We start from the raw sequence: 15677 nt of genomic DNA, 5'->3' as shown, positions 1-15677 counted from the left end.
TGTCTTAATTTCGACACGGAGGAGGAAGAGCTGCATGTTAAGCAGCTTAGAAGGAATAGGTTGGTGAAAAGCAGAAAAGCAAGAAAGGGGTGTGAACCTTTTTCTTTGGTTACGGGAGATGCCATTTTGTCTCTCAAGCAAACCACTGTTCAATAAGGCCATGACTGATCTGATTGAAGATTTAATTCCATTTTTCTTTGTATCCATTTCTCTTTTCTATTTCCTATTTGCTTGAAGGTTAAAAATCTGTCTAATATGAACATATTCAATGAGCCAACTTCTGAGATAGTCAGTTCCAAAGATCATTCAGTTTTGAGAGAATAAATTTCTCTTCCTCTTTGTCTTAAATGGGAGACTCCTTATTTTGAAACTAATTCAGGATTTCTGTAAGAGAGGGAGCATTCTTTCAGGATCTACTCAGTGAAGACCCCTTATGTTTTAATAATATCCCCTCTTATTCTTCTTATCAGAGTTGTATCGGATCAGAAATCAAGAGGTTTCACAGGGATCTGTGCTGGGACTGCAACCAGTTACAATATGCCTTACTGACTCTGAGGAAGAAATGATGTACTGTGGTCAAAGTTGCAGGTGACACAAAAATTGGTGGAAATACAAGAGAAGTAAGAACAGTTCACAGAAAGTTACCAAAAGGTTGGCAAATGGAGTAAAGTTTGGGAAGAATGTGAAGTTGTTCACTTTGGAAGAGAGAACAAAAGACCAGAAACCCTTCCTATTCATATACCCATTCAGATACCTTTTTAAAAGTTGTAATTGCACCCATTTCCACCACTTCCTCTGGCAGATAATTCTATTCATGCACCACCCTCCGAGTGGAAAAAGTTACCCCTCAGGTCCCTTTTTAATCTTTCCCCTCTCACCTTCTATCTATGCCCTCCAGTTTTAGATTCCCCTACCCTAGAAAATAGACTCACCTCTTCAAACGTAGGCCTGACCGGGTAAGGATAACAAATTTCCTTCCTTAAAGGACATTGTGATTATGTTATCTCCACTGAGACTAGTTTGACATTACAGATATATTAATTGAATTTAAATTCCACCAGCTCCTGTGCTTGGATTTGAACCTGTGTTCTTAGAATAGTAGCCTCTGGGGGATACTTATCCAATGACACTAACCCATGCCACAATCTTGCCTTGATTGTTATGCTATTCGTTCTGAGACCTCCTGCAATAAAAGCAGTAAAGTTGAGTGGTTTTATTTTGAACGTTGCCTTAGTGTGATTAGGCTGCCCGATGTCCTAACCTAAGATTTGACCTCCAGTCAGCATTGAGGGCAGACTATCATTATTGCATTACTGTTTGTTAGAACTTGTGTGCAAATAGGCTGCTATGGTCTTCCACTACAACAGTAACTTCACTTTAAAAAAAATACATTTACACAAGCTTTAAAGTGCTTGGAATAACTTGAGATTATGATAACTTGAATTCGAAGCTTTTCTTTCTTTCGCATTATGCAAGATGCCAGGCTGTAGTACACCACACTTGTCATCAGCATTCATCATGCAACTTCATGTTCAGACTGGAAGGCCAAACATGAATGACAGGAGAATTAACAATGGGAAATAAAGAAATGAAAGAGAAACTAAGTCAGTGTTTTGTGTCTCTCCTCAAGGAGGAAGACATTTCTCTTAAATAATTGAGATCCAAGAATCCAGTGAGAGTGAGGAGATAAAGGAATTTCATAAAGAAAAGCATATTGGAGAAATTAATGGAACTGAAAGTTGAGAATTTCCCAGGACTTGATCTTCACCCTAGTATATTAAAAGAGAAGACTACAAAGATGGTAGATGCATTGGTGATCCCTCTTTCAAAGATTTTCTCGTTCTTCAATGGTACATACAATTTGGAAGTTTGCAAATATAACCCCAATATTTAAGAAAGGAGGGAGAGCGAAACTGGGGATGACAGACTTGTTAGCCTGATATCAATATTCAGGAAAACACTTGAATTTATTTCAAAGCTATCATTGCTAGACTCTTAGAAAATATTTGTCTAATTGAATAGAGCTGACATTGAGTTTTGAAAGGGAAACTGTATTCAGCAAACCTGTTGGAGTTTGTTTTGAGGAGGTTAAGAGCAGAACCATCAAGGGGGAACAGGGGGATATGGTGCATTTGGATTTTCAGAAGGCATTTGATAAAAACATCCCAGGATGTTAGGAAATAAAATTTAAGTTGCTGGAAAAGCGCAGCAGGTCAGGCAGCATCCAAGGAGCAGGAGAATTGACGTTTCGGGCATGACCCTTCGAAGAAGGGCTCATGCCTGAAACATCAATTCTCCTGCTCCTTGGATGCTACCTGACCTGCTGTGCTTTTCCAGCAACACATTTTCAGCTCTGATCTCCAGCATCTGCAGTCCTCTCTTTCTCCAATAAAATTTAAGTGCATTCGATTGACAGTAATGCACTGGCATGCATTGGTGATTGGTTAACAGGCAGAAACTACAGAGTAGGAAGGCAAAAGGTACGTGCGTGTTTATTGCAAGAGCTTTTGAGTAGAGGAGCAAAGAAATCTTACTTCAATTGTAGAGAAACGCACCTGGAGTGTTGTGTGCAGTTCTGATACCATTGCCTCAGGAAGGATATACTTGCTATAGTGGGTGTGCAGCAGAGGTTATCCAGACAGATTCTTGGGATTGTGTAACTATAAGGAGAGATTTGCAAGACTTGGCATTCACCATCTGGAGTTTAGAAGAAAGAGTGGAAATCTCAGCGGATCTTCCAATAGGTTGGACCTAAGGGCCTGTTTCAGTGCTGTATGACTCTATGAACAGATGCAAAAAAAAGATGTTTTCCCCTGGAATAGAGTCTAGAACTATGGATACGATTACAGATTAAAAAGCAAGCCATTTAGGACTGAAATGAGGAGAGATGTCTTCACTCAGAAGGTATTGAATCTTTGGAATTATCTATCCCAGGGGGCAACGGAACCTCAATGATTGAGTAAAGTACACTAATGTCATCAAGGAATACGGTGATAGTGTAGGACTATGTCTTTGAGACAGATACTCAACTGTAATCTAGAATGGCAAAACAAGTTCAAGAGGCTGAGTGGCCTACCCTCCAATGTCTGAGAATGGCAAAAAAAAAAACAATAGGACCATTGTTCAGCAAGTGACAGTCAAGTAAGATATTCTAAATAAATCAGAATTGGTTTCCTTTTGAGAAGATATCATGCAGTTTCTTTTTTTAAAATTTCGAAGTCCTCTACAGCTAACCCTAACACTTGCTGAAAATAATGTGAGGTGACACCTGGAATGACACACTGTATATATTTTGAGATGTGTCAGTTGAGTCGAGGCGAGTTGGCATATCACAATCATTTTTGGAGTTGCCCTTCATCACCCAGTTGGGGGCGGAATTAGTTAGTGTTTCAATGCTGAACCACACAATTAAGTAATCGCTTTTAATAGCAATAAGTGTTTTGTTATACTAAGATCACATGTTAAAAGGTGGAGTAGAGTTTGAACCAAATTTCAGGTTGAGCAGCTTTAGATAATTAAAACCTTAATTGTACAAAGTGAAGCTTCAAAAAAACAATATGTTGATATTCTCAGTTTAAAATGCATTCCATGCAGGTGATCTCTAAAGGTGGCAGCAGTAGCAGCAGCCCCTTGTGATGTGTTTCTGTCTCTATCCGTTTTATCCTGTTGAATGTCTCCTGTTTCTTTTTATCTCCAGCTTGAAGACCCTTTGTCATTCCCTGCTGTGATTGTGGAACAAGTGCCAAACACTGACTTGTTCTATTCCAGCCTGGATTGTGATGAGGTTTCCACCCGAATGATGGATGATGCATCTTTGGATGTTGTCGAAGAACAAATAATAGAGGACAACATTGGTCTTTCAGGTGGGTATCTTGTAAGAGTAATAGTTTTGATTTTCATTTGAGGAAAGGCAACAGTGGCATCATACAGGAGACTATTTATGGCAATTCATCGCCAGTTAGAAAAAGTGAGTTTTAAATTTCTGCTCAATGATAATACTTTTGCTTCTGAGCCAGGAGGTTGGGATTTCAATGCCCCACTTTAGCACATAAACATTGGTATATTTTCCAAGTATATATTCCAGTATGAGTACTAGAGTAGGGCCTCCTTCTGAAATGAGATTAGACCAAGGGCCCTGTCAACATACTCCGAGATCATACAATATCCCATTGCACCATATTTTAAGAAAATGAGTGCCTGAGCAATATTTCTGCCAGCATCTGTTAATTATCTATTCATCATCTCAATGCTATTTGTGAGAGCTTGGTCTGTGATGATTGGTGGCACCCATTCCTATGTTACAGCAACAAACTACATTAAGAAAGTACCTAATTGGTTGGAAAGCTCTTTGAAATATCCTTTTAAATAGGAAAGGCATATTATAAATATTTCTTTCTATTATCTTTGCAAGCCTTTCTCCCCTACTCAGAATCATATCTCCTGCATCCCTCTCATCTTCCCTGTTTGACAATTGAGTCCCTTCACCTCATCTGGAGTTCTCCCCGCTCAACTAGAAGCAAAGCGTGTACCTCTGGCCGACAACATTGGAAGATGGAGTGAATTCTCGGTTAGCATGCAGGATAAACCAGACTTCGGTATCACCCTGTGCTACTTACTGTCCCCTGCCCCGACTCCCTGTCAAACCAGAAAGCTACCAATGCATCAGAATCTTAATAATTACTATACTGACATTTTCCACATTTATCGGCCAACTAGATCAGACAAATTACTTTTCCTGTGAGTGATTTTCATTGAATTTGATTAGAAAGGCATAATAAATGCACTGATTCGCTTGGGTAGGCATTGTCAAAACGTTTTTGTTTCTCTCGATTGGTTGTATGAAAATTTGTTTCCATGTAGTCAGATGCAGCTGGTCACTCTAATCAAATAGATTTGTAATGATCATAAAGTGCATGACTGAAGTGAGGAGGACAGAGATTTCAGACCTGTAGAAAGCATAGGTAGTCATGTGCTGCATTCTGCCATCTTATCATTGTTATAGTACCTGCTGTCAATTGTAGTCAAGTTGCCTTAACATAAAGGTATCTACTTCAATCAGGGAGGACACTATAAATGAATCCCTTAATAATTGGGACTTTGAGATCAGATAAACTTTTAAGAATATATTATGATCATAGTCAGCATGGCCAAAATGGCTCCCCTCTGAGCTGTATCATTCCTACGGCTCTGTGTAGGGATAAGATTATAACTTGTGCAAGGTAAATTTAAGAATGATGTATAAAGAGGTTCCTCTGTATTAACATATGGGCCCAGATTTTTCTGGGTCGGAACATCTTAGCTCCCCCTATGGTAAATGAAAACTATGTTCAAAAAGTCCTAACCATGTGCCTTGACCCCTCATATCCTCCACACCCACCCAATGCTATTTCAAGTCCATTTATTCAGTAAGCATTATGTATACAGCCAATGAGCCAAATAGTGGCAAGTGCCAAACTGCTGAGAATCAAAAAAAACTCATTCAGAAATGTCCTTTGGAGGAAAAGAACTGCTGTTCCTACGATACTATGAAAGTATCAGTCAAACAGACAATTAAAGTGTCAGTACCAGGTCAAAAGCTTCACCCTTTTAATCTTGTCCAAATGAACATTGCCAAGAGTGATTAGCAAAAGAAAGTTTATCATAACCAATTGCATTAAGCTATCAAAGTCAACAATTCACATTACTCCTTTACTTGATCTGGGCCCTTGGGTGAACATACACAATGAGGACAAATAGTCTAATCAGTCCATGTCAGCACTCTCCATCCTTCCTTCCTTCCTTCTTCCCACCACCATCTCCCCCCCCCCCCCCCCCCCCCCCCCTCCCAAAACACCTCTTGGCCATTTCGGATGTACTACAATGGTCAACAGGCTAGATTCTAATAGGAGGAACCAAAGAGAGCTTCAGGTCAGTACAAAACTGGAGCCAAAATTGTATATAACTGGCCATTCTGAATTGAGGTGAGCATGCTGAGTTAGGAAATTTCCTAACTTGAGTTACCTGCCTCAATAGACTTTTGGCTAGGCAGGTAAAGGCCAAAGCATTGGAATAATGTAGACCATTATACGTCATGATGATGGAGTCAGTAGGTTTTATTTCAATGATTGTACAAAAGTGACCTTCCTCCTATGTATTTGCAATCATAATTTAGTGAATGATTTCTGCATACAATTATGTGTATGTTATGGAAGTCAGTGTTTGGTTCCTGACTGCACCCCATCAGTAATTTAAGATTTGTTCTGTCTCATGTGATTAGGTTTGAATTAGTACAGGGCATTGTTCACCACGTCTCAAGTGAGGAAGGTGTTCAGAAGGAGAGCCGGAAGTGAATCCATGCAATTGACATCAGGCTAATTGTTAATTCATAGGTGAATATTGGATTAACTCAGCTACCCACAAACAGTTGTGAAAAACCTCCCTGAAAAGCAGTTTTAAGGATGTTACACATAAAGGGGACTTTATGTAAATCTATGTTGATTGCAAGTTTTTACCTTCCCCTTGTCACAATTTATTTGGATTGGATCTGCTGTCAAAACTATTGTTCATGTGCTTACAGAAAAATGATTTGAACTTCATGTACAGAGTTCACTTTATTTCTAAATGAAAATTAACTTTCAGATTCAGGGATTGCCTCTACCATAAGTCAAGTCTAAGAAGCAATGACATTAAAAACAGTAGTTCCTAAATGAACAGCAAGACAACTGATCTTCACGGAATACACAGTTACCATCAAACAAAGCTAGTATATTTATCATGTACAAAATATTCCACCAATATAACATGAAGGTCATTTTTGTAATCATATCAAGACAAGCTTTTCAAATTAGTGTAGGATATCTTTAGCTATGAGAAGCACTAACATAATAAAACATCATCTGACTACTTTGTTCATTGAGTAGCTTTCAACATTCATTCCATAAGCTAAGTGGCATCGTTGGAATCATAGAATAGTTGAGCACAGAAGGAGTCTATCCAGTTAATTGAATCTGTGCCAGCTCTTCCTAAGAGCAATCCAGTTAGTCTCACTCACCTGTGGTTTCTAGTGTATGGGTGAACTATAGGCCAAGACATCAGGGAAATCTTATTTTTCTTCAAATCATCTCAACAGAGCTTTTACGTATACCTAAGCAGGCAGACAGTGCCTAGGTGTAAGTCTGTATTCGAATTAATATTTCTCCAACAGTGTACCATTTCCTCTGAAGGTACTGACATGTCAACTTAGGGTTCAAACTTAGTCATCTTTCTTCTCCTTCTGAACTTCTAAGTAGAGTCATAGAGTCCTACAGCATGGAAACAGGCCCTTTGGCCCAAACTGGTCCATCCATGCTAACCCCATTTTCCTACACTTCCTTCTGAACATTTCCTATCCATGTATTCGTCCAAATGCCTTTTAAATGTTGCTAATGTACCCGCCTTGACCACTTCCGCAGACAGCTCATTCCACATGCATACTACCCTCCTGTTTTTAAAACAAAGTTGCTCCTCAGGATCTCTCTTATTCTTTCCCCTCTAACCTTAAACTGATCCCCAACTCTCGGAAAAAAAAAAGTGCATGAATTGTATCCATACTGCTTGAGATCTTACACACTTCTGTAAGATTTCTCTTTCCCTCCCCTCCCCCCACCCCCAACCCAAGTCTTCTCTGGTCTAAAAGAAAAGTCCTAGCTTGTCCAACCTCTGCCTGTAATTCAGACCCTTGAGTCCTGGCAACATCCTTGTAAATTTCTTCTGCACTCTTTCCAGTTTAATAACATCCTTCTTGTAGCAAGGTGACCAAAACTGAACTCAGTACTTCCAGTAATGCCTCACCAATATCCTGGAAAACTGGAAACTTCCAAACTTCTATACTCAGTGCCCTAACTGACGAAGGCCAGTGTGCCAGACAGACCTGCTGAACTTGCCCAGCAACTTGTTAAAATACAAATCTGAACTACAAAATAAAACTCCAATCCCAAAGTATACTCTGTAGTTCATCAGTCTATAGGGCAGCACGGTAACTCAGTGGTGAGCACTGCTGCCTCAGAGTGCAAGGGACCCGGGTTCAATTCCAGCCTTGGGCGACTGTCTGTGTGGAGTTTGCACATTCTCCCAGTGTCTGCGTGGGTTTCCTCCCACAATCCGAAGGTGTGCGGGTTAGGTGAATTGACCACAGTGTTCAGGGATGTGTAGGTTAGATGCATTAGTCAGGGTAAATGTAATCTAATTGGGTAGGGGAATGGGTCTGGGTGGGTTTGGCTTTGGAGGGTTGGTGTGGACTTGTTGGGCAAATGGCCTGTTTCCACACTGTAGGGATTCGCTATGTAAACTGACATTATCATTGTTCCTGGATTACAACCAATCTGATCACTTTACTTCTTTTGTCACATAATCATAAAGGTGAATAAGCAAGAATTACTGTACAGGTACTTGGAATTGAAAATCTATGGCAGGAACCCAATGCAACCTTTATAACTGGGCCCATTGTTTCTATATGCTTGAGTGCAAATAAAAAAGCATGTACATCTGGACTCAGACCTGAATAGGTGCTGGCTTGCACAGTGAATCTTTAGTATCAAACAGCTTTTCAGAGAAGTGTGCAGTAGTGGTCAATGTGATTTCAACAAGAAGGACAAGAAAACTGGAGGGTATGTTACCATGGACCATTCACGCTGTTGACAAGAGGCTGTAATCTCCTTTTCTGATTGAAGGCGTATGTCTGTTTGGTTGTGTATGCTTATGGGTATGCATGAGGTTAATCAAGTATTTAATAACACAAGATGAAAAAGGAGCAGCATAATCATTGTGTTAAATACAACCAATTCAACTATTGGTTCACATCAGACCATACAAAGATCAGCCTTCGTGCTCTGTCATATAATCAATCCAGTGAAGTGCTTCGGCTGCTGCTCCCTCACCACAGCTGACTGCACAGGTTGATGAAGACAAAGTGCAGCTTATTGAGATAACCCATGTTTTCAGGAACCAGTGAAGGAAGAGAGGAATTGTAAAATGCCAGCACTATCAGGCTTTGAAATTTCATTTTGATTTTTAAATTGTGTGTTTACTGACAATAAAAAGAGTACCCTTGCTAACTGGAGAGTTTGCTTCCTTTCCTCCACCTAACAGACTCTTCTGTCCCACTGGAGAAAATATTGGTATGTTTCATGGGTACTGGCAGTCCTCCTGTGTGTGTGTGTGTGTATCAGTTGGAATTGGGAACTGGAGTAGGCCATTCACCCCGCAGGTCTGCTTCATAATTCAGTATGATCTTGGTGATTGGAGCCTCTATTCCACTTTTCTATTTATTCCCAAAACCATTTGAATCCCTTGTTTGACAAGAATCCATTTACCTCAGCCTTAAAAATAACAATGACTCAGCTTTTCATGTCTAGCAAAAACAAGAGTTCCATAACCCCTCAACCCTCTAAGAGAAAACTCTAGTATTGGAACTGTGACCATATCTGGACATCACATCTAAGGAATGGTAAATTAACCTTGAAGGGAGTACAATGTACAAGAATGATACCTGGACTTCAGGGGTTAAGTTATAAGGAGAGTTACTACAAGGTGGGCCTGTTTTTTTCTAGAATTTAGAAGGTTAAGGAGTGATCTGATCGAAGTCTTCAAGATATTAACAGGAAAAGACAAGGTAGATAAAGATAAACTATATCCATTGGTGAAGATTCTAGAACTAGGGAGCATAGTGTGAGAATTTGGGCCAGACCATTCAGGAGAGATGTTAAGAAGCACATTTGCACACAACGGGTGGTAGATGTTTGTAACAAAAACAGAAATTGCTGGAGAAATTCAGCTGGTCTGGCAGCCTCTGTGAATACAAACAAAACAGAAGGAAGGTCGAGTTGAGTAACTGTTCAGAATTTGAAGCCAGGAGGGACTATCAGATGATACATATTTATTATGTTTGAAATGTCAGTTTATCCATTTAGTTGTGAATGCTGTGCACATTCAGATACAGAGCCTTTAGTTCTGTCATTTTACTATTTTGCAAGCTCCTCAAATTATCTGCGAGCATACTCTTATGCTCGTATTGTCTGTCCTTTGCTGCTATCCTCTGCTCAACATTTGTTATTACTACCTTACTCAATTGTCTTGTCCTCTCTTATCATATCTTCCCTCACTTGATATCTCATGCCCATTATTTATGTAAAGTCCAGTATGGTTTAGGTGAAGATAGTCCCCGAGAACATAGCTCACACTTTTGTTGGTGTTCAATAATCAAAACCCATTTCTTTCACACAAATGATCGAGGCAAGCATTTGACTCTTTACCTATGAATTATTCATTTACCCTATTTTTCCTTTCTTGTGGCTCAAGTAACAATCCAGAGATTAAGGCATTTTCATGTTTTTGTTTTTAATTCAGGGTAGTGGTCAGTCAGTTTTGACAATCTTCCTCTTCTCAGCAGGATGCACAAGATCCCTTTGTAGAATGTGAAGAAGAGTGGGGGAATTCCCCTGGTGTCCTGGGCAACACTTAACCAGCTAATATCATTAAAGTATATCATCTGACCATGAAACTTATTGCTGTTTCTGCCAGCCTGCCATATATTTCCCTGTGTTGCAATAATGATTACACATTAAAATTACTTACCTGGCTGTAAATTGCTTTGGGATGCTTGAGCTCTTGAAAGACCCTATATAAGTGCAAATTCTTTCCTTTGAATGTCGACTGCTTCTCTGGTTGTGATTTGTGTAGATTGTAAGTGTTGTTTAGCAGGCTGACGTGTTGAAAGTTGTGTACATACCTTAGAATACATATAACCTTAGGTTGTTTAGTATGTCATGAGTGACAAATTATTATTGTCAACTGTTGCATTCCTCTATCCGTTTGTGCAACTTGGATTTGTGCAACTTGTGCAACTCTCTGCTGGGATTAAGCCTGAGTTACTCAATACATAAGTATATTCTTTTATCTCCTATGCTTTATATTTAAATGTTGGACATAGGCAGGTCCTACAACCAACAGGCTGCTACATTCATCAGTCTCCATAGTTCTCCTTTTTCTAACTTCGAATCTAGCTCACCACTCCCAGACTAAAACATTGGAAGTTCAGATTCTCTGCACACATGACACTGGAGCTGAAATCCAAGCCTAACAATACAGTGTTCGACTAGAGTCATAGAGTCACACAGCATGGAAACAGACCCTTCAGTTCAACTAGTCTATGCTGACTGTGTTCTCAAACTAAACTAGTACCTCCTGCCTGTGTTTGACCCATATCCCTTCAAAGCTTTCCTTTTCATGTACTTATCCAAATATCTTTTAAACGTTGTACTGCATCTGCATCTACCACTTTCTCTGGAAAATCATTCTACACATGAACCACTTGTTTAAAAAAAAAATTGGCCCTCATTCTTTTTAAGTCTTTCTCCTCTTCCCTTAAAATTATGCCCTCTAGTTTTGAACCGCCCTTGCCCTTGCCCTTGCCCTTGCCCTCGCCCTCGCTCTCGCTCTTACCCTTCGGGAAAAGACCTTTGCTATTCATCTTGTCTATGCCCTCACGATTTTATAAACCTCCATAAGTTCACCCTTCAACCTTCTACCCTCCAGTGAAAAAAGGTCCCAGCCCATCTAGCCTATTTTCATAATTGAAACCTCCATTCCTGGCAACATCCTGGGAAATCTTTTCTGAACTCTGTCCAGTTTAATAACATCCTTTCAATAACTGAGTGTCGAAAACTTCACACGCTACTCCAGATATGGCCTCACCAACATTCTGTACAACGTCAACATGACCTCCCCCAACTCCTATATTCAAAGGTCTGAGCAATGAAGGCTAGCATGCTAAATGCCTTCTTAACAACGCTACCTACCCATGATGCAAATTTCAAAGAGTTATGTAGCTGAACTCTCTGGTCCACAACACCTATCTAGGGCCCTACCACTAACTGTACAAGTCCTTCCCTTGATTGTTTTACCAAAATGCAAAACCAAATTAAACTCCATCTAGCACTCCTCAGCTGATTGACCCAATTGATCAAGATCTCCTTGCAATCTCAGATAAACCTTCCTCATTGTCCACTATATGACCAATTTCAGTGTCACCTGAAAGCTTACTTATCATGTCTCCTATATTCTCACCCAAATCATTTATATAAATGACAAAAGAAAAGTTGACCCAGTACGGATCCCTGTGGAACGCCACTGGTCACAGGCATCCTCGAGAAAACAACCCTCCATCACCTTCCTCTCTTCCATTGTAAAGCCAATTTTGTATCCAATTGTCAAGCTCACCCTGAATCCCATGTGATCTAACTTTACTAATTAGTCTACCATGCAGAACCTTGTCAAAGACTTTAAAGTCCAAGTACAGAGGAACCTTGATTATCCGAAGGACACGGACAGGAAGTATTTTGTTCAGTTAATCGAATTCTGGATAATTGAATGCTGGATAACATTCCTGATGAAGGGCTCTTGCCCAAAATGTCGATTTTTCTGCTCCTTGGATGCTGTCTGACCTGCTATGCTTTTCCAGCACCGCTCTAATCTAAACTCTGGTTTCCAGCATCTACAGTCCTCACTTTTGCCCTGCTGGATAACATTGTTTACCCAAGCATCGGGATCTTACGAGCTTGCTGGATGATCTGATATTCGGATAATCGAGGTTCCTCTGTAAACAACATCTACCACTTTGCTCTCAATCTTTTTGGTTACTTCTTCAAAAAACTCAGTCAAGTTTGTGAGACACTATTTCCCTCACACATAACCACATAAGCTTTATCAGAGGTACCATCTTTTAGATAAGAAGTTAATCCAAGGCACCATCTGTCTCTGGAATAGTAAATTCTCCCACAGTACTATGTTGAAAATGAGGCAGAAGTTCCCTCAGCCAACATTTGACTTCTCAGACGAGAGAACACCATGAAATGTTAGTTGGGCTTGCACCTTACAGTTTTGCTGTATGCAGGTTAGCTGCTATATTTCTCTCCAAGCCAATAATGACTACCTTCAAAAGTAATCCACTAACTATGAAAAGCTTCCTAAGTGCATAGAATGAAAATATAAATGCAACATTTTATCCTGTACCACGTTTCTCACCAGTTACACACTGCATAACATAATTAAATCAAAATGTTATTTTTTTCCCTTTTCCATCCTATATTTAGTACTTTCTGTGGAGGTACATACTTGTGAGTATAATAGCCCTGGATCCTCGTTCAGGAGGTGAAACTAGTTGATTTTCACAATATAAATATTCATCAAGCATTAATAAATTCAAGTGATTGCGTGAAGTTGGTTTGCTGTTCTGATTTTGATTTGTTTCTGGAGACTAGAAAAACAGTTTTTCCATGCAATATTATTATTTCTGTTCTGAGTGGAATACCGTGGGACCGCTTTGTAAAATGTTTACGATTGGTGAAGAGTTATCAATCAGATTATTAATGAATGCTGCTGGAATCTATGATCTATTTGCAGTACCTACAATGTCCACCACAGGCCAAAGAGAAACAGGTCTCAGTTAGGCCATCTTTCAAACTGAAGACATTATTTGTACCCAGTGTTACAGTGCAGGTTGTCTCTTTACCCTATCCCTCCCTGATTTGATTGTTCAATAAACATCCTGCGGGCAGGCAAACAAGCCATCTAAATTTATTTTAGTGCTTATCGTCGTGTGAGGAAGTCAGGCTCATGGTCTGGGGGATTCTGAATTGTTGCAATAAGGGAAAACCTGAGAGTCCAGGATTGTTTTCTATCTGAACCTTTTCTCTCCCATAGTCATTCTGTGCATTGTAATGAGCTTCAACATATTGCTATTCAAACAATGTCTTATAACAGAGGTGTCTTGAAAGAACTCTGTTTCCAGTTCCTTTTCAGGAGAGAAATATTGTCATGTGGAATTTATCAGAATTCAGACAAAGGTCAAACTGTTATTCGTATGTCAATGATAATGGTTACAGTGGAGTACTGTGATGCTAAATGCATATTTTATGGCAGGGAAAATGAGTTTAATCAGCTGCTGATTTATGTAAGGCTTTATTTAGATTATCTTAAAGTGGGACAGTACCAATACATGCAACTAGATACTCTCATTTGAGGGTGTTTGTTTAAATTGATGATAATTTGATTTATTGTCACTTGTTCATTCCAGAATGAACACCAACCGTAAAATACAGCGAAAAGCTGTTGTAGGTGACTGAGATGTTAGTTCTGTTTCTCTCCCCACAGCTGCTGTGAGACCTACTGAGTTTCTGCAGCATCCTCAGTGTATCTTTAAGACTTTAAGAATTCCAGCAGCCGCAGTAATGGGGTCTGTGCTTTCTGTGTTTGCACTGCTAAAACACACAACAGGCAGTGTTTTCACAATGTTCAGAGAGAGAGAGGAAAATCCAATTTCACAGCAAGTTAGTGGGGTGGGTGTTGGAGAGCTAGCAGAAGATTGACTGAACTAAGAAGCAGCTGAAATAGATCCTGAAGCACCAGCTCTTGTGGCTTTTGTCTTGGCCAGTGTGGGCTGGGTGATCTGCCCAGTATTTCCAGCACGTTGCAGTCCTGACTGTACTTAAACCATCACAGTGCAACTGGTGCAAGAGATCCAGTTAGGTCTTAGCCCCCATACCCCCCCCCCCCCCCCCAAGTCCTGGACCTGCCTGTCAGGCTGGCTGGCATATCTCACCATGAGAGAATTTCAAATTGTGAAACCTTGGCCTCTGGCCTTGCAGGATCTGCATGGGATCTTTGTGTATAATACTGCTGGGTAAAGCGTGGTGATTGGAGGTGGGGGGGGGAACAGCTGAATACAGCTGTACATGTACTTCTAAATACTGCATAAAGACCGGAAGAACTGCCGGATGCTGTAAATCAGAAACCAATTTGCTGGGAAAGCCGAGCGGATCTGGCAGCATCTGTGAGGATAGACATTGACTCCCAGATTCCTCTCCTTCACAGATGCTGCCAGACTTGCTCGGTCTTCCCAGCAACTTCCGTTTTGTTTATTTTCTTGATTCCAAACACCCTTTTGTGTGTGTGAGTGTGTGTTTGCAGTCCTGAGCTGCTGGAATGAAGCAGGATCTCATTTCACTGAGATGCCTTCAGGAGTTAAACACGGGGAGGGGGTTTGTTGGTGTGGGGGGGAGGGGGTTTGTTGGTGTGGGGGGGAGGGGGGAGCTTACAGTGTTCCAAGCCGGCACTGAGTTGCATGCAGCAAGCCCGGAGAGATCTGAGACACACCGATCACCCACCCCCCCTCTCATTTTTTTTTGGGAGAGAGTGAGAGGTGGAGGTGCAAGCACGGCGCCTGCGTCCTGGAACACCATCCCGGAAGAAGCTGGAAGTTTTTGGGATGAAGTTCGATACAGTCCCGCGGTGATCCAACGCTTCCGGCTTTGGGAGAAAGAGGGGGAAGGGGGTGGGGTGGGTTAGTTGAGGAGGGTTGGGTGGGGGAACATCTCGCCTGGAAAGCCCGGCGAGAGAGACCCCCCCACCACTCACCCTCCACACGGAGGACGCCACGTAACTTCCATGGAAGAGCCTTTGCAAAGCAGACGTGGTCCCGTCAACGAGAAACCAGCGGATTTCCATCTCCATATGGCTTTCCCCGTTTGCCAGGACATCAAAACGCCGCTGGATTTGTTAATCCGGGCAGGTAAACCCCCAGGGGTTTTATTTTTGGGGGGTGGGGAAGAAAAGAGAGGGGGAATGGGAGAGGAGAAGATTGCATCTCTTTTCTCTCCATCCCC

The 15677-nt window shown here is 40.9% G+C and overlaps 1 protein-coding gene across 8 annotated transcripts in view; it reads left to right on the top strand.

Annotated features, from left to right (window-relative positions):
• The window catches only part of elf1 (E74-like ETS transcription factor 1), a 269537-nt gene that overhangs the window by 227897 nt on the left and 25963 nt on the right, over positions 1 to 15677 (top strand). For 7 of the 8 annotated variants that reach the window (XM_072594687.1, XM_072594685.1, XM_072594688.1 and 4 more), the window contains one exon: positions 3698 to 3863. In XM_072594687.1, the coding sequence (XP_072450788.1) occupies positions 3698 to 3863 (166 nt within the window). Of the gene's footprint in view, positions 1 to 3697; positions 3864 to 15365; positions 15584 to 15677 lie in introns of those variants that run through there. The other variant, XM_072594692.1, reaches the window with a different exon arrangement.

This window comes from Chiloscyllium punctatum, chromosome 25 (genome assembly GCF_047496795.1).
Source record: "Chiloscyllium punctatum isolate Juve2018m chromosome 25, sChiPun1.3, whole genome shotgun sequence".
In the NCBI taxonomy this organism is placed as follows: Eukaryota; Metazoa; Chordata; class Chondrichthyes; order Orectolobiformes; family Hemiscylliidae; genus Chiloscyllium; species Chiloscyllium punctatum.
This window is presented reverse-complemented; position numbering and strand designations above follow the sequence as displayed.